This window comes from Perissodus microlepis, chromosome 11, assembly GCF_051167445.1.
Source record: "Perissodus microlepis isolate ML-2025 ecotype Zambia chromosome 11, ASM5116744v1, whole genome shotgun sequence".
Lineage (NCBI taxonomy): Eukaryota > Metazoa > Chordata > Actinopteri > Cichliformes > Cichlidae > Perissodus > Perissodus microlepis.
In genome coordinates, this window is record NC_140471.1 from 16,410,466 (window position 1) to 16,435,068 (window position 24,603).

The following is a 24,603-nucleotide window of genomic DNA, read 5'->3' on the forward strand; positions in this document are numbered from 1 at the left end:
TCTGGCCAAAAGTGCCATTAAAAAAAAAAAGTGTCATAAAGATGCTTCCTGATGTCAAAGTCGTTTCCTCTATCTGCCGACAGTATATCTATGTGTGTGTTTACTAAATGCCTTGCTCCAGCAGTGCCTGCTGTGTCATATTCTCAGGCTGGTTCAGCAGTAAACACCAATACACGCTCCTGCTGTAATGCGCGCTCCCGAGAGCCACGAGGCCGCGCGTTTAACTTGCCGTAGCCATGGCTGCGGTAAGCACGTCACCCTCCTTCACTGACCTGACGGGGTCAGACAGCAGCAGGCAGGTAATTGGCACCAGGATGATACCGGCGGACACGTAACTACTGGATGTTCTTTTGTCAGAGTTGTCTACATCCTGTTCTCGGCATGCTCGACAAACAGATCTCCAACTCACCTGCTGGATTAAAGCGTCAGGATGAACGTCTTCTTCCACTTCCAAAGTTGCTCCAGAGTGAGTACTCCTTCCTATTAGTGCATTTACCACTAAGTTATACAGTTAGACTGTAAGTAGAGTCTATACCCACAGCACAGGTGGCATAGTGGATTTGCAATCCGTGTCTTACTTTTCTCGTTTGCGTAATGTGCTTCAGTGTGATTGCACAAACACACTGCACTTCATGGAATCAGCAGTCTGTAGTAGTTGAAGCGGAGCAGTCAGTCGGTTGGAGGCCGCTTAAAATGTAGAAGCGGAGCAGAAGGGCTTATCATCATGTTTGGCTGCTGTTGGCCAACAGTTTGTTTTCGTGGTGGTGACTGAGTCTCTGCGTTCAGGGGCTCGTCAGGGCGGGGTGGCTCCGATCCTCCACCGGAGAAAGACAATAGGCCGGCTGCATGAAGTAACCAGCATTTGACTAGACAACAACGGAAGTTGCCCAACTTTGCCACAAAAATAAAAGGACTGGGTAATTCTTTTTTTTTTTTTTTTTTGTTTCTAGCCCTCTGTTTACCTTGATCTGATGATCAAAATGTACACTCCACTACACGTAATATATGCTGTGAAAGTTATTAAGTTCTACAGATGTTAATCACATAAGTTTCTTACCAGCTCTATGCAGAACTTAATTAGATCAATTGCTTCTCTTTCTCGTAAACTCTTGTTTCTATGGTGGGGATTGGACAACATCTTTTTGCAAACCAAGTGTATCTGACTAAAGCTCTTTGAGAGATGCAAAAACAACAACAAAAAACTGGAACAGCCCTCCACCTTGATCTAAACTGCATAGAATATAGGCATGTAGACGTAGCTTTGCACAATTCACAGTTCAGATTAACTCATGTTTATCTTAGTCTGTCCCTTGAGAAAAAAGGAAGCACCCATTAGTACCTCGAAACTTTGGTCATATGAGGATCTGCCATATAAACAGAAAATAAGGGAATACATGATGGGCCTGCTTTAAGCTTTTGCCATTATTTGGAAGCAAAACAGCCAAATAATCTTTGGTCCCAGCTACTTTAATTTGTTTTTGCTATTAATAAATTAAACCTATTTATTTGGTCAGACAAATCAGGTAATGATTTGACTACTTTTAAAATATTAAAACATTTCATGAACAAAAATGAATAATTTAGTTTATATCATGTTCAGATTTATGATAGAATTTCATTCACATGATATGTGATGGAAAACTAGCAATAACTAACAGCCACTGTGTACGGTTATTAAGAGCAGAAAAGGTTATTTTGCAAGTAAAATATTAGGTGCAAAAAATGTAATTGGAACAGTGTGGACACTGACATTTATTTTGAAATTAGGGACCGGAAGTCGCGGTGTTGCCATTGTTATTCGCGCGATAATGCTGTGCAGATCCTGCGAAGGAAAGCGAGCTGGCTGCCGAGCCTCATCTCAGGGAGTGATGTTCCAGATATTTACCTTTTCCGCTTTCCTGGATCAATATTAGCCACACCGCCGCCATGCTGTAGACACAGCGCCGGGGGTCTCGATGAAGCCTAACGGGGACTGCAGCAGGGAGGACGCGGGGCGGCTGTAACCGGGGGAAGAGGATGTACTGGGCTGCTGGTTTCGCCTCTTCCCGGCCGTGTGTTGTTGAACTGGGGCGGAATCACAGCCTGCCCATCGGGCTGTGTGGCTCCGAGCAGCAGCAGTCGTTGTATGGCTATATCATCGCCTTTCCTCTGCAGGATTACGGAGGCATCATGTCGGTTTTGGGCTCGGACTCCTGGTGGAAGAAGACCCTGTACATCACCGGGGGGGCCCTGCTGGCTGCTGCAGCCTACCTACTGCATGAGCTGCTCGCCATCAGGTAGGGACGCACAACATTCCTGCGCTCTTTATCATCTTTATCACCACCGGGTTTCTGTTTGTTTGTTTAGTATTTATTTTGCCTCCCGGGGCTCACGTTTTGATCGCACCCACCCCCGCTGACAGTGACTGATGAGTGACACCGCATAAAGCATTATGGATACAGGAGTGTGTACATGGGGATGTGGTTCCTCTGCAGCTCTCGCGGGAAGAGGCTCTTGCTGAGGTTGCCGTCCCTCGTTTTCTCCTTCAAAGGACACGACACTAGGTGGAGACTTAAAAAAAATAATTAATAAGCGAGTCACGCGTCCGCTCGTGTGCCAGTTCCCGTGCAGAACACATCGGCACCTGAGCGTGTCTAAACGAAGCGCTCCTCGGACGCTGCGGAATCAGCCTGACCTTTAATGAGCTGAGACACAGCAGCTGCAGCAGCATCATTTACAGTTGTTTTCTACAATGAAAGCTGGTGATCAGTATGCGATCACTGTAAGAGAGATTAACACGGGACTATTGTCAGAGCACAGACCGCCTGTCTGTGAATGGACGCATTATTTATTTTTTTCGGCCAGGCCAGTGCCAGGAAGTAAGCACATCCTGTTACAGTGGCCTGGTAGTTTCTGCTTTCACTCCCCCCTCCTCGATCCACAAGCTGCGTGAACCGTGCATTTCGTGCAGAAACTCTGAATCACGTGCAGGTCGCTGAGGCTGGTCCCGCAGCCTGCCGGCGTCAGATGTCCGTGCCATGTGATGTATTGTTGGCAGAGCTGCTGCTACGACTAGTCAGCTTTTGTTCTCCTTTTCCCAGCTGAGAGATCTTTGAGAAGTTCTTTAAGTGGTTCCTCTGAGAGACGAAGCACCACAACGTGCATGGAAGAAGGACGGCATGCGTAGATCAGGCGTAATAAAATGATGTCAGTTTCTCTGCAGATTTAGAATATTTTCAGCACCATGTAACTGTGGACAGCTACCAAGGAGACCTGCGAGGTTTCAGCACCACAGTCAGCTCAAGTTTATTTATTTAGCATCACAACCAACAACTCCTAGCCACCACTGTGACAATAGAGAGGAAGAGCTCCCTTTAAACAGGAAGGAATCTCCAGCAGAACAAAGCTTAGGGAAATCAAAAATATTTGCTGTGATCTCAGCCGCAAACAGGTCAAACCACAAGCTATGGGAGAGACTAGACAAAAGTTAATGGCATGCACTAGATTTATTTAAAAAAACAAAACCAAAAAAACAAAAACATGGGGACTGAAAAAAGGTGAGTGTAGTAGAAATGTTTAGTGCATCATGGGAAGTCCCCACTGCAGCCTTAGCCTATGCCTGCATAACTAAGCCCTAACTACAAACGTTATGAAAAAAATAAGAATTTGTCGTCATGCAAGCATGAATTTATATTTTCTGCAGAATGTGGTTTATTGAAAATAAGCAAGGCCTTCCCTGAAAGAAAATAAAAGGCTTGTTTGGATGGCAGCATACGTTGCCTCAAAGCACACAATGCACACAACCACAGATGCTGGCACTGAAATATGGACTGATAGTAGATTGAGGGATTGCTCTTTTCTTTATATTTTAGGATGAAGCATCCATGACAGTTTAATCTCATAAGTTGTGAAACACTCAACCAGCTGTGTGTTGTTGTTGTTTTTTAAAACAATCTTTTGTTGACTTGGGGTTTTTGAAACATGTTGCTGATATTAAAATAGAAATGAACATATTATTTTTTAGAATATAATAAAATATAAACTGTGTACTATCCTGTAAAAACAGATTTGTATTTAGTTTTTGTTTAGATAACATCCAGCCTGGAATGGGGTCAAGTTGCCAATTACATGGAATCAGTTTCTGATAATATGGTAATTAACTGTGATCAAGTGTTACAGTGATAAATTGTTCACAGTCAAATATATGTTGTTACAAATGAATTCGTGTGACTGAGTGATTTGCTTGCTTTGAAGTAGGAGGTAGCATCGTCAAGCTAACTGTGTCCAGTATTGGATGGTTTTTCGTTTTGTTTTGTTTTTTAACGATGTATTTATTGAGTTGTTTTATATTGCAAAAGTTCAGCTGATTTCATGTGAATTTGCGCCGCTAACCTTATATAATGCTGGTGCTACATGATATGAGCTCTCTTATTGTAGTGTTTCCAGAGTATTTTAATTTATTTAATAAAATATAGATATTTGGTGTCCCTTTATTGATACAATAGTGCCATGCAAAATATTGCTTTATCATTTTTTTCTGTCACTCTAAAAGTGGCGTGGGTAAAAAATTTTTTTACTTATTTTTGTCTTAATGTACAGAAATACGTTTTTTTCCCCCTCCGAATAATTAAAAAAATGACATCATGTTGTAATGTGATCGTAAAATAGGATAGAACTCAAAACAAAAGCAACCATAATCTATAATATAATTCCACAAACTTAACTCTAAAAAAGGATAGTTAAAAGTGGAGTAAGTGTTGTCAGACCGCTTTGCAGTTACATAAATTTATTCAAATATAGGGAGCAGTGGTCAGTGATAAAAGAGATGCTAAACGGAGCAGATGGGGTCTGTGTGTGTGTACCTGAGATGATGCCTGAAAGCTTCTTCAGGAATAGAAATAGATGCCCAGATGAATGTGTAATGTGATTAGGAAAGCGGTGTAGTAAAATGAGATTAGATTTAGTGTTTTTCCCTGTGCTGATGTGTTAGGTGTAGTTTTATTTCTCTGGTTGCAAAAAAGGTCTGAACTCTAATTGCCATATTAGATAGCATTGAGACACTCCTCAACTACAATTTTAGCACGGTAATAGCAGTGTAGGAATACCACCAACATCCTCCCTGCACAATTGCATTCTAGCTTATTATTATCTTAAGTGTCTTTAGACAGCAGGCCTACAGTACAGTGGGAGGAGAGATGACTCATTTAGTCAATATTCTGACTTATAACTGAACCTCTTAATACCCCTCAGCTAATACAGTGGAGCAGTATAAATACAACTTTGTGGATTTTAAGCCTGAGGTAGCTCAGCTGCTCCTTGTTTCACAGAGCGATCTATCAAAGTGGAAATAAAATTTCTAGTCTTGACAATCACTTAAAGAGTTTTAATGGAGTATAATAACAGCTAGTGATGCCAGTATATCTCAAAACACTTAGTCACTTGAAGTACAGACTCATTATGTAAAAGTTAGTGACCTCAGTGTGAATAAAGAAAGTGTTGTTTTTTTGGTTCCTTTTAATACTTATTTTCATTTATTGTTCGTTTTATTTCTTGTATATGTTATTGTTTATTTTATTTATAGTTTTCCATGTTTTACTGTGATTTATATATATTTTTCCTTTTTGTTTAATATGTTTGTTTAAATCTTGATGTTGTCTTTTAACAGGAAAGCACTTTGGTCAGCTGTGTTGTTTTTCTGAAGTGCTCTATAAATAAAGTTGGATTGGGATTCGTTGGAATTGTTTAACATAATAATAATTTTTTTTTAAAAAACTTGCAAAGAAAACAGAACTCGGCATGAATAGTGTGTCACCGTGCTAGAAAAAAACTGCAGGTGTGACCTACTCCTCACAGGGAGGTTGGCCAGAGCCTGAAGCTGAACTCAAAGTCCTGTTTTCTGTTCAGATGCTGAGTTACGTTTGGAATTTATCTCACTGGCCCACTGCACCAATTGACCCTGAAAACAGGTGGAAAAACCGGTTGATTTCGGCTTCGCTGGCTTAAAATGAAACATTTTTAGGCAGTTTTTCCTCTTGGTATCTATGCATAGTTGGCAAGGCTCGAGACACCAAAGCATACTTTCATCCACACAGAATGGATGAAAGTATGCTGTTAACGTTAACACTGGAACAAAATGTACAAAATGAGACAATGTATGTTAGCGAGTTTAAGAATGGTCTTTAAAGAGGTATAACATTTACAGTTACAACATTTATTCATTGTTATTCATTCAATGTTTTCTCCATCTTTGGTTTCTATGTAGGAAGGAGCAGGAGTTGGACTCCAAAGACGCCATCATCCTCCATCAGTTTTCCAGGCCAAAGAATGGTGTGCCCAGCCTCTCGCCCTTCTGCCTCAAAATAGAGACGTACCTGCGGATGGCGGATCTGCCCTACCAGGTGATAACAGAGAGGGGAGGGGGGTGTTTCTGCCTCTGAAGAGTTTTTTTAAGTAGTTTTTCTCTTCAGCCATTAATAGCTACTTCTGTTGCACAGCCTTAATGCCTCTCTTCCATCAGCATCAACACTGGGCAGCACAAGCTAATGGCAGCTTAGAAATGGGGTCCCATTTGTCAACAGCTTCCATATAAGGACAAAAACAATGAAAGCTGTTGTAGCTGTTGGACGTGACAGAGTTGAAGATCTTAAGATTTTAGTTGTTAATGACCATAAGGGACAGGATTATAAAGGAGTGTATCGGGGGGAGGGTGGAGGACAACTCTAATCGAGTGGTTTCGAGATAAAGTTAGAAAGGCAAGTTAGAGATAGTTTGGACACGTGCAGAGAAGGGATAGTAGATTTACTGGGAACACAGACAGTATAAAGGAAATGCTACTGTGATGCCACTCATTGGTTTCTGTGGTCTTGTTTTGAAGCATCAAGTGTTTATGTGAGTATTAATGCTGCCACCATCTTGGTTGCAAAAAATGGATGCAATGAGGAAGACTGGGTCTGACTTTGAAACCACATGCTTATTATGGATGATGACTTGTGATTTACAGCTTGTTAGTCAATGATTGTGTGGTTTCATGCCACAAATAAGTCTCCATTTTCACATAGGTCTACAGTCTCTTTGTTTTGTTAATAAAATGTACACACAGCTCAGGAAATTTATGTGCAAAGTTGTTTCCCTTTGCAGAACTACTTTGATGGGAGGCTATCTCCGCAAGGTAAGATGCCCTGGATCGAGTACAACCACGAACAGGTGTCGGGGTCAGAGTTTATAGTGGACTTCCTGGAGGAGAAGCTGGGTGTGAACCTCAACAAGAACCTCACCCCGCAGGAGATAGCTGTGTCCCGCGCTGTCACCAAAATGGTTGAGGAACACCTCTACTGGTAAGTAAGTCGTATAGGTATATAGTGCTGTAGCCGTGCCTTTGAAAGGCTTTTAAGAGCTATGACTTCAGGCACTTTAAATGGAAAAGCCACTTTCAGATCATTTTAAAGACAGAAAGCAGTTCTCTGTTTCTACAGTTTGATTTAATTATTGCACTTGAGGGGTGAAATTATGTGGTGCTGAGTTGATTATGTAATTTTGTGTGTATGCATTCATATTTAAATCCACACTTTAATGTGCTCAGTGCTAAACCATATGAGGAACCACCTACACTGATCCTCCTGGGAAAAAAAGGTCCAATTTATTTTAGCAGCAAGAGAAAAAAGACACACTGTGGATTTATTCTAAAAACAAAAAAGTAAGATTATTTGTGCAGCTTTTCAGCCCAGGCTGTGATATCTGCCATCCTTCGCAGCAGTGAGTCACTCCAGGATCACTGGGGGAGGGACATGCTGCTAAGAAATCGTTTTCCACACTCCATCTACACCAAGAGGAGTGTTTTCCATTACCTAAAAGCTCTATCTCTCTTTCTCTATCCATCCCCCTCACAAAGGCGCACACACATACACACACTAACTCGGTTTGATCCATGTGGTATGGCCTATTGCTCTCTATATAATAATTTTAGAACACAATTTGAACTACTCATTGGTTTTAGTTCACTTATAAAAAGGAACAAAGGATGGAACAATTTGCTGGCTTTGTGTTATAAACTGAATCTGCTCCATTTCTCTAAAAGCAGCAGAGGTCATTCATGTAATCCACATTCACGCTCCCTCCCGTTTTGTCTCCTTGTGTCACCTCCCTGCTCCTCTTCCTCTGCTTCTCCATGCACCCTGCACCAGGTTTGGACCCACATATAGACCTATTGAGTGAATTATTTATTTCAGGGAAGGGCAGCATGACAGCGTGCTGCTCTTTGTGTACTGAGACACAGCCTAGAGATAGATTTGGTTAGATCGTGCACACACAGAGTTGCCTTCCTGATTCATAGTGGCATGGTTATAGAGCAGAAAATGTTCTCAAAGCTGGTTATACTATTATATACTCATTTATTTTGCTGTGCTTTTTAAAAATAGAAATCTTTTAATAACTCTGTAATACATTAGATTTTGTTTGCTGTAAAGAACTACCAGAAAAGGATCACTCAACTATACTTTAAAGTAGACATACACAGACAACTAGTGTTAGCAGCTGTGATCCAGTGAATGTCAAAGAGGAATTTCAAGAGAAATAAGAAATAAGTCACACAGTAAAATGATTTGTTTCGTGAGCTCCATTGGACTTTTCTTTGTGTGCAGGCTGTGATTGGCTGACTTGGGCTGCTGCTCTGATATTCACTGCTCTTTGTGGATTTAGCCAGCAAAGTTCACTAAAATACTGTATAAGTAGATGTTTCATAAGCTTTATGGCTAAATGGCCCCAAATCCTAGACACTATAAAGCTAGTATAAAAGCCATAGTTTATCTAATGAATCTAATTGACATCATTACCTTAAATAAACCAAAATGATCCCTGCCACCCTCGGTGTAACCAGTCCGATGTACTGTTTAGCCTGCACTAAACTGCCAGGTATTCCCATGCAACCCTTGAATAACACTCAGTTTGTTTGACAAGAGGTTTCAAAAAAATGTAATTTAGTACAGCATCAGACATGTATCTGATTATAAAACTCTAAAATGAATGAGGACATTACATGTAAGATTTCAATTTCCTGTATGGAAAATTTCTTTTATTGAGCAGCCAGAACTTTTGAAAACAGTCATCCTTCATCCATCCATCTTCCTCTCTTTCTTGCATCCTTCTCCATCTGCCAGGATCACACATTAGCATTTTTTTCTCCCTGGGAAATACTGCAACTGCAGCTTTATCTTGAAAATGCATTTTGGTGCAAACTGCACAGAAACATTTGCAAAGGTTGCATTTGAAATTACCTGGGGATTAAAAAAAACATTACTCTATTTATGCTTGCTCCTCTTCTGATTTGTTTGTTTGTTTGTTTGTTTGTTTAAAGAATACAGACATTTTGGACATTAGATAATATAACAGGAAGTAGCATTTGGCCAATGGATAGTCCCCACTCTGAAAATTAATATAACCCAGATTCTTTAATTCAGTTTCTATTGAGCAACCAGTCACATACAGCAGAAAAATGACAGAGGCCAGGCGCTGGCCTTTAGATGAACTGAGGGGTAAAAGCTCTAACCCATGTAGGTAGAAACATGTAGGTCTCCCCTACACTTGTACTATTATCAACAAACAGCTTGGCTGTCATTGAGTTTTGTTGTTGAGCCAAAAAAAAAGCACCAAGCACAACTTTCTTCACTTCTTCAGACTTTTTCAGATCATAAACAGATGGGCTACCCCAAAAAAGTCCTACAGTGTGAAAAGTCCAAGTGTGTAAGAATGTAACAGCTTCATCGTAGTATCTGGATACACAGACAACTTATGCAGAACAGAAGCAACAAATGTATGAAATACCAGAGTTGCTGTTTTCATTGTCTTTGTTTTATGGAGTGAATTCATGTGAAACATTTGTCCTTTAGTGGTTTCACAAGGGATTTTGAGGGTTTGAGTTGGGCTTGTTTGCTTGTAAATAAACAGGATTTGTTGGACCACAGTGTGAGAAAAATCTCAATATAGAGATACACTATATGCTGCCATTTCTGCAGCATTGCTTTCTTTTCATGAGTAACTGTAAGTTTCCGGTGCTTTGCAGCAGTAGGCGTCTATATTTTATCATGAGCGGCAGGAACGGATTCCAGGCATTTCTTTCAACCCTCAGGCCGACAGTTTGAAGGGCTGAATATACGATGTTGTGTTCTGGCAGCAAGTGAATGGGTGGAGCACTTTTATTGATTAAGTTGAGGCTAATTGTCATTAGACATAAAGCTTTACGATGCAGTGGCTGAACCTTTCATTAAACACTTTTATTGGAATCCCACTCTAATTTGCTTTGACTCAGCATCATAGAGTAAAATATTACTGTTGGTCCTTCGTAAAATTCTGGTTTGCCACCATATTCAGTTTTAAAAATACAGCACTAGACTGGAGAGATGAATAAACATGGCTCTTCTTTCTTGTATTAGTGTAGTTTTTGGTTTTACTTGAAACGGAACTAATGATTTATAGATCTTTAATACAACACAACATGACAATGTTTCTGCAAAGCAGAGGGGAAAATGCCAAAGTGAACACAGACATGCAGTGACTGAACTAACTAAATAAGATTTAAGCATTAAGTCATTAAAGCTGTTTTTCCTTGTTTTTGCTTTATTTATCCCTTTTAAAAACAGCAGTATGAACAAAAACATGCTTTTGGAGAACTGTTATATCCCTAACCTTTTGTGTGTGATAATTTTATGTTTAAATATATGTGCTAATATTGATGGTGTTATACCTTCTATGTTCTTGGTACATGGATTGTATGCTGAGTGCAATAAGGTTTTTTGGCTGTGTAGAAATCATTTTGTATGTTCAACTATAAATGATACAAATGAACTGATGGCTCAAAGACTCAGTTTCAAATGCAGTTTGTTCTTTTTTGAAAAGACCACGATGATTTTAGACCAACATTTGGAATACCTTTTGATCTTGAGCTAAGTAAGTACAGGAAGAGTGTAAGAAACTGACAGACTGTAGGTGTAGCTGAGGCTCACTTTTGATTTAGAGGAGTAGCTTTTTGCCAGCCAGTGTAATCGTAACACAGTGTTGTCTACATTGTGTTTTCCTTCAGGACAATAGCCTACTGCCAGTGGGTGGATAACCTGGAGGAAACACAGAAGCTGCTGGCGATGAGTGGGCCTCTGAGTGACACGCTGAAATGGATGCTGAGCCACCTGAATGGTGGCATGGTGCGGCGGGAGATGTACGGCCACGGCATCGGACGCTTCTCCAAGGAGGAGGTCTACACACTGATGGAGAAGGACATGAGGACACTGGCCACTCTACTGGGTACGGACGCCTGTTCAGTAGAACTAACACTAACCTCTTCAGGACTGTGGTTATAGAGCGATACGCTAATGCTGTTATGCAAGCTGATAATGGAGCTAGTGTTATTTCTTTTTTCCATTGGCTGTAATGAAAATACATGAATTTGTTACTGTGAGCTGATATTTCTCAAAATATTCACAAGCTCCTCTTAATTGGTTTATATTTATCAGAACAAAATGTCATTTATCTGCGTTTTTGCACTTGAATTTTATTGAGGTACAGGCAGTAATAAATGAAAACAGAGAAAGCTCTGGATGTTAGCTGGAGGGATGCAATATAAGTGTGTTTAGAATAGTGCTTTGCATCGATCTGCTTGTGTCATTACAGCGAACAACAGCTTGTATAAAATGGAAAAGTCATTCCCGAGTGAAAACATTGGTACACTCTACAACCATCTGGCTTCCGTCTTTTAATGTTTGTTACGCACAAGTACCAGAAGTGTTCATCTAAAATCTGGCATTTTAACCAGAAGAGCTGATTTCCCAACTTCAAAATGAAATGAGTTTACTTTGAAGTTTGCTCTCTGAAGGGCAAGAAAAGCACACAAATACTTAGCAACCTTTCATTAACCAGCCTTCCTGTAGTGTTTTGGTTTCCCTCTGCATTACTGGAAGTGTTTACAGGTTACATTAAAAACATCTCTAATGGCATTGATGATGATGTGTATAAGAGCAGGGATTCCCAACCAGGAGAGATCTCAGCAGCTGCCTGGGGTACTCAAAGATCACAGAGTATTTCCACTTATTTGAAAAATGTATGAATAAATTGAACAAATTTAAAAACAAAAGTAAAAAGAAGTTCATTTCAGTTTTATTTATATAGCACTAAATCACAAGTTTCAAGGCGTTTTATATTAAAGTAAAGACCCAACGATAATAAAGAGAAAACCCCAACAATCAGACAACCCCTTATGAGCAAGCACTTGGCAGAGTTGGGGGAAAAAAAACATCCAACAGAACCAGGACAAGTTGGGGGTGAGGGGAGGGAGACAAGACAAAAGACACACTGTGGAAGAGAGGCAGAGATGAATAATAACTGATGGCTAAATGCAGAGTGGTGTATAAACATGCAGAGTCTAAAGGAAGGAGGTGAGTGAAGAAGAAACACCAAGTGCATCATGGGAAGTCTGAAGTTCAGGCCTATAGCAGTGTAACTAGGGGAGGACTATAAGCTTTATCACAAAGGAATGTTGTAATAATCGAGGGTGTCAACACATTGTACGTGAGGAGGTTTTTAAATTTGTTTCTGGATTTAACAAGGAGCCGATGAAGAGAAGGCAGTATGGGAGAAATATGCTCTGTCTTTCTAGTCAGTGTTAGCACTCTCTCTGCAGCAGTTCAAAATGTGCTCGGTGAAATGTGTTTAGGTGGGAAAAAAACTATCCAAAAACAACCGTGAACTAAGATTTAGTGCTAGTGATAGATCATTTTGTATTGTAATCTTAAAATAAAGCCCTTCACACACCTGATGCATCAAATTTGTACTGATATTTCATACATTAAGATGGATATTGAAATGGTAAAATAATACTATTTTACCTCAGGCACACAGCTAGACACTGCTCTGGCTCTTTGAAATGATTTCTGTCTCCTCAGATGCGATACTGACTCTGCTAACAAGATCTTAAACTGCCCCACTGATATCCTATATGTATAAACATTACATGACCAGCTCATATCCCAAGAATTCGGAATATAACGTTTTTTTCCCAGCACACTCAGTGTGCAAAGGTCTTAATGATAAACATCTCAAAAAGTGAGCTAAAGGTAGTTCATGAAGAGTTAGTGCATCAGAAAAGCTCAAAGTAAAGCGAAAACTGTTGGTTTACAAACACCTTCTGCCAGTACAAGTGGAATGAAAATCATCTGTAGCAAAAAACCTTTCAGCAACACAGATGGAATGAGTTGCAGAGTTGAAAAAGGAGTACTTTAATTTGGTTTTTGATATCTATTATGTGTCTGTGTGTGTGTGTTTGGTTACTTTGTTTCTGTTATTGATTTGCAGCAGGTAAATCATCACTGTAAAAACTGATTTGTTTTAAAGTCTTCTCAGCTCTGCATTAACATGCCACAGCAGATGACTAACAGCCAACATGCCAGTACTGGTGAACAGGGACAGTATCAGCTGGCCAACTTGTTGCTTCATCGCTGCTTATTAATGTTACTAATAGTTTTAATTTAACCATCTTTAGCTGCACAGTGCTGTGGAAGTTCTTGTATATTCCCTTTACCGTTGCTTGAAATTGCTGTTTGTTTTCTGTCTTGCAGGAGATAAGAAATACTTCATGGGGTCTAAGATGTCAACATTAGATGCTACAGTGTTTGGGCATCTAGCTCAAGCCATGTGGACTTTACCTGGAACACGACCAGAGCAGCTTATCAAAGGTCAGATGATCTATTCAGTAATTGCAAATCAACACATACATGCTGTATTTTATCACAAGTTTTTGTATATTACCTTGTCCTTGCAATATTTAAGCATACTTGTGAGATGTTTTCACTGGTGTATTTTTATGTGCAGTCCACTAGATGGCAGTGCTGTTCTGCTGCAGTGCAGTGATGCTTACACAAGCTCAGAGAGCAGCTTTAAAGTCTCACACAGGGAACACTGAAGTCTTATCTTTTCAGAGAACAGCATCAGAGCTTGATTCTGTGTTTTAATCCATAATTTGTGATCAAGGTGATTGTGGGAACAAAACCAGACCCCAAAAAAGACTAACAAAGGCAGTAAGCACCTGTGATACCACCTGCTGGTTTCTTCTCTGTCTTCAAAAAGATTTACATGTCTCCACAGGAGAGCTGATCAACTTGGCCATGTTCTGCGAGCGGATGCGGAGGAGGTTCTGGCCCGAGTGGTTTGTTGAGGTGGAGGATTTTTACTACGACGGAGACAGCGAGAGCAGCAGCGGGGGCACCCCCACGGGCCTGCTGGACTTCGGCCTCTTCTCCAGGACTGACACGCTGGACGACAGCGATGGCAGCAGCCACTCAGCCGGACGCACGCACACACATTCCCCCGACTCTGACCGCTCGCTATTTGATTCGGACGTGGGCACAGGGTCTGACAATGATGCTCAGTTTAAAGAGGAGTCAATGCCAGACCTGGAAGTTTGACCTAGGCAGACTGAGACTGACCGAAGGCTGGAACAGTCGGTGCTACAGGCTGCTGTGTGGTTTTGCTTAAATAAATCTGGCTGGAACGATGTGTCCAAGCAGCAGCTCGCACACAGCTGAAAGAACTATTCCAGCTCCTCCACCTGTAATGCCCAGCATGTTACAACTTCCCAATGGGCAGACTGGGCGTTTGTATGCAGACGATGCAAAATAAACCTTACAAAACATGCAACTGTACAGTCAGTTCCCTCCCATAACGTCAGAACTGTCCCCGTGACAGTTCCTCTTTGCCTTATTTGTCTCATCCTAAGATGCAGAAGCTAGCGCGAAAGGTTAACACACAAAGGAACCATCTCATGAAGAGCGCGTTGGCAACAGAAGAGTGCTACAGACATGACAGGTGGCACTTCACTTGCTATGAAATGATGCAACTAATCACCACTCTGCCGTGTGTCATAACGCACAAAACCACTGAAACAGGTGGAGATTGAAAAAGGAACAGCTGCCATGTCTCTGCTGTTAGCCATCCGTGTGCTGAGGAGTAAACACAGATGACATTGAGCATCAGTCCGTGCATTAAGTTGACCCTAAAGTCATTTTCCTCATGCTCCCTCATGCTTCTGTATGTGGTGAAAAAAAGTAATTCAATCATTTTGTCTAAAAGCCCAGATACACTTACTGTATAGGCCTGTTGAACAGAAATCAGGAGGTAAGATTTGTGCCTGTTTCTTCTGCAAGCTTCATCCTATTTTCTGCCCAGTAAGTAATTATCTGCCTGCACTTTGTTATTGTTGAACTTGGAGAGTTGGGGTTTTTTTTTGTTGTTGTTGTCGGGGTTTTTTTTTGTTTTTTTTTGTAGTTTCTTCCAAACTTCTTGTGGTCTTATCGAAGAGCTGCAGTTCTTGTATTTGACCACTAGATGGAGTCAGCAGTCCGCCTGTTGCCTTCTACATCAAGGTCACTCCAGCCTAAGGACGTGCAGTACATTTAACACAAGAAATTTCCACTTCTTTGCTAAATCTCCCATTCATACGTAGCGCGCTTGTGTGTGTGTGTACGTGTGTGTGAGAGAGAAAGATACTGCATACTACAACTTAGCGCAGCAACAACTCACCCTCAGCGCTCAGAACATTGAAACAAATGGGCGAAACTCCTTTGCGACATTTTTTTGTTATGATATAATTTATTATCAGTGCCACTTGATATTATTCTTTCTACAGTAATTTATTTTTTGTTAAATATATACATATATTTAATGTTATTTCTTTTTCTTATTTCTCTCAAAGAGAGATCTTAATTTGCACTAGTGGAAATTTAATTTTCACCTCATTTCAGTCGGAGGAGTCAGCTGTGAAGGCACAGAATGGAGACTGAATGACGCTGATAAAGATCAAGCTGCAGTGGACTGTGCTGCTCATGTCGGCTGCGCATATGCGAATGTTACCGGGTGTGAATGTCATCAGTGAAGCAGCTGATAAAGTGTTTGCAGACCGGACTGAGTCAGAATACCAAATGAAAAGGAAGCGACTATAGCTTGGTGGAAAATCTTGATTAAAATGTGGACCAAAGTGTCTGGGCCGGGGGGAGCGTTCGTTTTTGTCTGTCACGTTAAGCTCGCTGGAAGTGCTCGTAATGAAAATATGATGGCTTTAAAAACTGACTATGGTACATAAAAAGTAAGTGTGACTTGCATTAAAGGGTCTACAAACCCTGATTATAAACTTTTTTTTTTCTCCTCACGAGTGGCACTAAACCGTGCAGATAGTTTTGTTTTGAATTCTCCAGGCTCGGAGATGTCTCTTTTCTTATTTCACTCCACGAGATTAATGGAGTTTTATTTTAAATTCCTGGAAAAATTAAAAAAAATCTTCATTCAATTTGCTGGATAGATGGTCAGAGTTGTCAGATTCATTAGTTTTTATGTCTCAAAAAGAGGAATAAATAAAAAGTAAAGGAACAAAACATGAGATATGAGATGGTTAACTTAAACACTTATTAGCCTAGAATCTTACAGTGCAAACAGGTTTCATAGGTTATATTCACGTGCTGGCAAAAAAGGCCCAAATCAGATTACTCTGCTTAAATACCACTCGTGTTTCTTCACAAAAGCACAAATCACAGAAATCTGCTTTCTTTTTTTCAATTCTTTCATATGGAGCCCTGAAATACAGAGTTTTTTTTATTCAGTGAAAATCAGAATCCACCCACTCCGGGCTCCAACACTGCCTCCACGCCTCTATATGAAGCTAGGAGTTACTGTACCACAAAAAGCCACGATCTTCCTCTTCGTCCTCTCTGATTAGCCGGCTTCTTCTGCACATCAACTTAAAAGTGAAACGGTAAACGCATTTTTTCGGCCTCTTGTCGCTTCTGTGTAAAAGTACGATGCACGGGACGCTGTTACACATGCGTCTCATTGTTTTTCTGATATTGGCTAAGAGAGGAATGCAAAAAAAAAAGTGCCAAACAAACTCATCGGAGGATTAAACCAGAATTTCTGCATAGGGGCTTGGAGTGTGAACCCAGCCTTCAGATGTCTGTCACAAAAATCTATTGACTTGTAAATCATTCAAATTAATCTTCTTTTAATGTTAAATACTAAAGCTAATAAGATGACCTTTGATTTCTGCATGTTTTCGAAACATTTTTGAACATACTTTACCTGTCACCAAAAAATTGAGTCTTTTTTTTTTTTTTTTGTTTGAGCAACTGTCAGAAATTTCTGCAGAATTATTTAAAGCTGTTGGTAACTTCTTTTTTTTTTTTTTTTTTTCAGAAAAGGATCCATTTATTTTTCTAATGCAAACAGACTCGTGTTGCATTTTTCCCTCAGATCTACAAAGAGGCACAGCACCTCTCCGGTGATTGTTTTGGTTGCGCAGGCTGCAACTTAACTGCTTTTTGTTAAGTCTCACTGCTCTCATTAGTGTCATTCTCAGAAGCAGCTGGCAGCTTTTTAGCTCTAGACAAACTGCTTAGCACCATATGACACTAATAATGACGGCAACTTGCTGGTGATCATAATTGAGCTTATTTAGCAAGTAAAGAGCTAAAATTTCCTTCAGAAGTTGGAGACCAAACCACTGATAAATTTGAGTGAGTACTGTAGTTAAATCAGACAGCCAGGAATGCCAATTGAACAACAATGCTCTAAATCTCTCTCATGAGCAAGTGTATAGCGATATATATAATATACTGTTAGCTTACTGGATTAATATTGAACATGTCCACCTTTCTAATAATGAGTTTATGTTGGTAATCTCTGTGAGCCAAAAGCTCAGGGTTCAGACTGCTCTTAATGCTCCGTTTTAGACATTTTTTCCACTCTTGGCTCTCACTGCGATCAATGAGGGGTTATCCCTAATAGGTTTGGCAGTGGGAACAGAAGCCGACCCACCAGCTGTTCAAACCTGTTGTTTGTGAGAGGCACCCGATCAGAAGAAATTTGTTTTTAATGTATGAGAGGTAAAAGAGCTTGTTTCAGACAGAGGCCGGACTGAGGGAGGCACTGTAGAAGATACACAAGGTTTATTTTTAAAACTATGAAGTGGAAGTGAGAGCAGCAGTTCACTTTAAATAAGGAAAAAAAATCCATCCATTTCCATCCTTATGAAGTAAAGGTGGATATCTCAAAACCTGGCCAGGGAAAACCAAAACTGTCTGCATGTCTATGTATCATCTGAGGAGATGACTTTTATGTTTTGTTTTGTTTTTTTATTGTTTTGGGGGAACAATCCTGGGTAGCTGCCCAAAGGCCAGAGATGAACTGAGACTCAGGTTGTAGAAACAACCTTCTTCAATCATGTCGTCCTGTGGTTTGCATTCCGACCTGATCCGCACCAGTCTTGGTTGTGTGCTTCTCAGTCGCCTCATCCAGTCTGGGCATGATATTACAGTACAGTTGGACTGCATTAATCAAGCCATATTAAAACTAGATGTCTTGTTATTGGAACCACGTCATAGCGTTTGCTGCTGGTGTAATGTAAATATTGTATGTATGACAAAGTGTATCATACTGTATGTAGAGCTGACTGACTGATCAAACTACCTGTGGCAGTCATACAAACTGGAGTGACTGGATGATTTCAATAAAGACTAGCTGTGACAATTTTAACCACACCCTGGTTTCGTGTTCACTCTGCTTCCTTGTGCATCTCAGCTTAACGGAAAGGGGCCGAAGTCATGACGCAGCTTTATTGACACGCACACTGTGCATTAATGTGCGAGGCTGTCGTATCCCCGACTGCATATCGTGCGTGTGGTGGTGTGTTTTCAATCATGCTAAACCAGCCACAATCACTCATGTGCAGAGGGGGGCTGATTAAGAGTGTGCCATGACTCTGTAGGCAAGACGAGAAGAGATGAGCAGGAGGAGGGAAAAAAAGATCATTAGGTGAAAAGAGAGAGTTGAGCCAGGGCGAAGAGGAAGTAACCAGGAGCAAGTAAAGGGAAAGGAGGAATGAGAAAGAACTAGAGGAGCAGGTGGTGGAGAGGAGAGAAGAGGTGAAGAGGCCAGGACTGAGGAGTGAAGGGATAGTGGGAAGTCACTGGGGAGGAGAAGGAGGAGGAAAGAGAAAAGGAGCATCGGGAGGTTTTTTTTTTTGGAGGGGAAGAATTGGAAAAGACAGGGGTAGAAGGAGAGGAGAGAGAAAGGAAGCAAGAAGTCAGAGTGGAGTGGAGAGGAGAGAAAAGGAGGGGATGAGGCGGCTGGGCTAGGGGGCCCGGGGAGGAGAAGCTAGGGCCACGGATCAGGAACCAAGTTCCCCGGGGACGGAGCAGGTGCAGGCTGCGAGCGAGGCCTTTGGGCCTGAAGGGGCTGCCAGAGCTTAAAACAATCTGCACTGCTCCTTTTTTAATTTGGCTCTGCGAACAGCCCACCCTCCGCACTGACTGTCTCTCCCTCGCTCTGTGCTTAACAGATCAGCGATCCACAAAGAGGGGTAAACACACACAGAGCAAAATTAAAATCTGAACTCCCTTGGCACGGCAAAACAAATTAGAGCAAACAAATTACAGAGAGTCAACACACAAACAGTGGAGCATCTGTGGCTCTCTGGACTACCAGAGCCGGTGGCTACTTACCACACCACCACCACCACCAGAATCAACCTATAGTACAAGTTCACTACAATCTGAGTATCAGTCCCACACAAACACTCACACAGGATATCCTTTGAAATCACCCGGCCCCATGTTTAAAACCGTCCTCTGCATTGTGCTGGTTTAGGCTTGTTTTTTGTCTTCAGCATGTGTTGGAGCAGCTGCGGAAGGTTTAAAAGAGACTTCATAATCGTCTTTATGAACATCGGTGTGTAAGACGTGGACACTTACAGCAGTCTAGCCTCATTTGAGCAACATTAAAAGTATGGAAGAGAGCAACATTTTCTCTGATGGTCAATAATGATAAATGATCAGTTTTTGGTCATTCACCCTTTTAGCTCCAGACAGGTTCTGAAAACAATGACTGGTTGAATTTCTGACACATTTGCTGTATTTTCTTAGGATAGATTGCAATAACTATGGTGATCATCATCTAGTACTTTGCTTATATAGTTATATATAAAAACTAACTAGTACCAATTTACTATTTGTTCATGGATGTGGATCCATTAATAAATTAAGTCTTCCAATTTACATGTATTAAGTCTGTTATTGTAGGTTAGCTGTTTTTGTTCTGTTTTTTATTTGTTGGGAGGGGGGTCTTTTTGATGTTTTTTCCATGCGTGGGAGCTCTGTTGGGCTTGGCTGGCCCTGTCCCTTGGCCCCATGGCCCCTCTGGCCCTCTGGCAGTGACTGTGGCCTGCCCATCTGCCTCCTACTGCCTGGGTCTGGTGGGAGAAGGGCCATGGAAGACCTCCCCACGCCCCTCTTAAACCTCCTCTACTGCTCCCGCACCGAGCACCCCCACCAGCCCCCAGGCCAGCTGCTCAGGCCCCGGAATCTGCACAATGCTGCCAGGTGGGCCCCAGGACATGCAGTTGGACCCCTTCACATACGCAAGCGAGCACAAGTGAACACACAAACACATGCACGCTCTCACAATACCAACACATATGCTCAGTAAGCCTCTTTACAAATGGAAGGCCTGAAACACACATGGTTACACGGGTGGCCCACATGAAAAAAAACTTCCTCTGATACGCCCACGCACGTTCTGAGCGTGTGCCAACTCTTTAACACACAGCCTTTGTAGGCTCAGGTGTTTCCCACAGCTCCCTATAATGGTCCGAGTTCACAGGGGTGGGACACCAACAGGTGGCGCTGTTTTCTTTACTAATTACAGCTTTATTTATTCATTGGCATGTGCAGGCTTCCAGATGACTTTGGCTGGCCTGCTCATTCACAGGATAAAAGCCAAAGTGTGTGTGTGTGCGTGTGTGTGTGTGCGTGTGTATGAATGTGTTTTCCAGTTGTTTTTTTCTCTCTCCTCTGGGGCATACGCCATCTCCAGGTACTTTTTTTGGTACTCTAAAGTTTCTTTTCTTCATTGAAATAAAATTATTATGTAATACGATAGTGTGCCATCTATCTTTGCCCATCAGTGTCAGCAGTTAAGCACCACAAACCACTCACTCCTAAATAAACCTGAATCAAATCAAGTCATGTAATATATACAACATCATTAAACATGTTATGTTGCCATACCATGTCCCCTCTGTCTATAATTTAATGTTTGATGTTCCACAAGGATCGGTGTTTGGATCACCTCTAATTTAAAGTTATCATTGCTTTAAAAATTAGATTCTTCTCTTGTATATTGGTTGTGATGTCACTAAATCTGCTAGTTTTTCATTTGCAGACCTCCAACACCAAAACTGGCCCATTCGTAACATGAAAATGTAACCCATGACAGAAACTGCAAGGGTTTTTTTTCCCACCAAAAGTCATGGAAAGATGATAAAAGTTTTTGTGCTCACAATTAACTCATTCCACAGCTGATTTTCAAAATCTTTTGTCTCTCCTTTGCTTTAGATTGTGCTTGCTTAGTCCTCTAAGAGAAATATGTCTTTTTATCTGTTAAATGTGCCACTCTGCTGTTCATTGGTTGCGTCTAATGTGGGCCTAAAACTGAAACAAAGAGCTAAAAGTCACAAAATTCCCATAAAGCTGATGATAAATGTTGTGTTTGATGACAATTCCACAAGGGGTTTTATATATTTCTTAAGGCATATCTGTTATAGCAGCATTTTTACATTTCTTTTCCTGAATATTTTGGTTATATTAACATTGTTTGTTGTGGTGTGATGTGGTGACTTTGTTCTCATTCCCTTTCTTCTGATCTCAGCCAAATTCATAATCTGTCAAACATTAGAAACTTTTCCTTGCCAAGTTTTCTTCACTTTTCAAGATCCTTGGAGACAGAGCGAGTCAGCGAGTCCCCCGATATTGTGGTGTGTCGCAGTACAGAGAGACACTGCCATGGACCAGACCCTATCATAGCTCCCCTTCTGTCGAGCCATTATCTGTCTCCCCCCGTGCACCTCTTCCCTTTTCTCCCCTTTCCCTCCCCTCGCCTTCCTCTGGATGTTATCTCCAGCCGCTTATGCCCTAATACCCCAATTGTTGTGCTCTAAAAACAATAATTAGCAATCCCAAACGAGACTGAGGGGCGAATTTAACAGCTTTCTTCTGATGTGTTTTTTTCCTTGCCTTTTTCTTTTTATCTCCCCCCTCCTTTTTTCATAAGAGCAAAGAGAGGTGGAGGGGGGGGGGGATTCAGGGAGGTGTTGGCAAAGCCTCTTTAAACTCTCTGGTATTATGGAGGATTATTTTTGTGCCGAGATCCTGGCTTGTGTGCCTGTTTTTTCTCTCTCTCTCTCCTCTCCTTTTCTCTTCTTGGTTGTGGCAGACACGCTAGGTAAACAGTTTGTGTCACACTTGATTGCGTTTGAGAAATTAAAAAACAAGAATCACAATAGGCCAGGGCTGGGGGATGAGGACTGGGGGGACACTGACACCATAAGACCCTGGCTCTTTGGGGACCCCTGGTACGACGTGTGACAGAGCTGCCCTCGCAGCCACAACAATACAAGACCTTGTCCTTCAGAGAACACTCCTCGCTCCCAGTCTCTGAGTCTATCTGCACTGGGCCATCTGCTCTCCTTCTCTCTTCTTCCTCCTCCTCCTCCTCCATGACTCCTTTCAGAGAGATGGTGTGTTTGAATCTGGCTCAATTATTCAAGTACTTACAAGCACAAACACTCTACCAGGTTGGAGGTGTGCAAATGCGTATGCGCTTTCTAGACATATTCCCCTAGTGATTCACATACAAGCTGTGTCTATACACATAGAGAGTGGAACATCTGTGCCTGTCTCTAAAATCAGCGCAAAAAGTTAAAATACAGCAAGCCATTTACAGTAGACACTGAATAAAGCTGAGCTCGAGAAATTGTTATTAAAAAGCTTCTCGGCAAAATGTAATGCCCTCTGTGCTAAAATATAGATCCATAATGTGCTGAAAACAGTTGGGCAGGAGATATGCCCGAAACACACAAAACTGTGTGCAGTTTGGATGCAGTCCCATAGAGGGCAGTGCAATACTACAAAAGAAAAATGATAGCAAGCATGGCTTCGCAGTCCATAGGCAAAGGTGCAAAAGTGTACAGTTAATATAAACTGTGTTGTTTGGCTCTGATGAGGACCCATTTGACTAAATAGGTTAAAGCTTTGAATGCTATCTATTCATCAGTTATGAGTTGTGTTTTTATGGGTCAGTGTGATGCTGTGCAAACAGTGAAAGTGCTTTAAACATGTGCTTATTCCGATAATAGCCAGCAGAGGGAGACTCCTAATGGTTACTATCATAGATCGCGTTTAATTTTAAAACAGCAAGATGTCCACAGGGAAAACGCTCAGTTCCAGGTTTCAGAAACTTCCCTAACCAATAGATAATGTCACGGTTACTAAGCCCCATTACAGTCTATGGTCCATACAGGTCTACATTGTCTTCTGTACAAGTCAACACCCATAACGAATCGTAAGTAAGTAAGTTAGTAAAATTTATTTATATAGCACTTTTCATAGAAAAAAATCACAAAGTGTATAGACATGTCTTTTTAAAAGAGTCAATGGAGTGTAAAGACAACAGAAGAGTGTTGCCTTGCCAGTGCCTGAAAAGTTTGATCCCCACATGTTTTGAACCTAGTACGTGGGACCAACAGAAACCTCTGACCTGAAGACCTCGGGAAGTGCTCGGGAAGAAGCATGAGGTTTCAACAGGTCAGAGATATACTGGGGAGCTTCACCACATAGACTTCTAAAAGTTAAAACTAAGATTTTAAAATGAAACCTAAAATTTCCTGGCAACCAATGAAGAGAATCCAAAACTGGAGTAATATGTGACTTCTTGTTAGTGCCAGTTAAAATGTTTGTAATGCTCTAAAAACTGAATCAAACAAAAATAATGCAAATATTCAAAGCTAAAGTTACAGCTAAAGAAAAATCAGTAACCAGAGCTCCCACCTTAACCTAAAACACAGTTATAGCTAATACTTAGTTTGATAAAAACATTTATTATAAACTACTAACTCCTTGTTATTAATTTGCCAGCCCATGGGGCAACAGCGCATGCTGCACTGTGACAGCTGGTATAGTACGGATGGATTGATGGTGCAACAGCTATTAAACGACAGCTGTAAACAGCTGTAACTTCTATTGATCCATTCTTTTTTGGAATAACTATCATACTCTGTCCAGAGTAGCCAGCATCAGTAACTTAATAACTAGCAATTATTCCTCCCACAGGGTGGATCAATCAGGGCCTTGTAGTATACTACATTTAACCTCTCTAAAACTAAGAAAGGTGATTAGTTCCAGTGGCTGTCCTTTGTTTGCAGTCAATTCTATCAACCCTATCTGGACATGTGCATTTTTTCAACAAAAGTCTAATCTGTTTATTGAAATCAACAATGCAATTTTTGCCTTTTTTGTTTGCTTTTCCCCTTAAATTTTAAGTCAGAATTTTATGATAGTGCTCACTGTATTATTGTTCACATGGATTGTAACCTCTCTTATTACTACTATCTGTGGTGTTTTGACATTAACCTTTACATAATCACACTGCCAAAGCATACGAATTTACAATAAAATACAAACACAATAAAATCATCATCAGTATATATTAATTATTACACATACAGTATGTCTGTGTGTGTGTGTGTGTGTGTGTGTGTGTGTGTGTGTG

General features: G+C 41.0%; 1 protein-coding gene across 2 annotated transcripts; it reads left to right on the forward strand.

The window, feature by feature from the left end:
* The first annotated feature begins 1 nt into the window (after position 1).
* faxcb (failed axon connections homolog, metaxin like GST domain containing b) lies at positions 2-18,534 on the forward strand. 2 transcript variants are annotated; one of them, XM_084942687.1, is made up of 7 exons: positions 2-466; positions 2,155-2,276; positions 6,242-6,377; positions 7,117-7,313; positions 11,051-11,268; positions 13,575-13,691; positions 14,101-18,534. In XM_084942687.1, exons 1-7 carry the CDS (start codon positions 431-433, stop codon positions 14,418-14,420), a joined length of 1,146 nt encoding a protein of 381 aa, XP_084798813.1. In that variant the 5' UTR covers positions 2-430; the 3' UTR covers positions 14,421-18,534. The 2 variants fall into 2 exon arrangements, with proteins under 2 accessions (XP_084798813.1, XP_084798811.1); XM_084942685.1 differs by lacking the exon at positions 2-466 and having other exon boundaries at positions 1,781-2,276.
* The last annotated feature ends 6,069 nt before the right edge of the window (positions 18,535-24,603 follow it).

Excerpts from the sequence above, each read along its gene's own strand:
- faxcb (XM_084942685.1), top strand. The coding sequence starts at position 2,017 with ATGTACTGGGCTGCTGGTTTCGCCTCTTCCCGGCCGTGTGTTGTTGAA. Across the intron at positions 7,314-11,050 it reads GTTGAGGAACACCTCTACTG|GACAATAGCCTACTGCCAGT; the intron begins GTAAGTAAGTCG and ends GTTTTCCTTCAG. Across the intron at positions 13,692-14,100 it reads ACCAGAGCAGCTTATCAAAG|GAGAGCTGATCAACTTGGCC; the intron begins GTCAGATGATCT and ends ATGTCTCCACAG.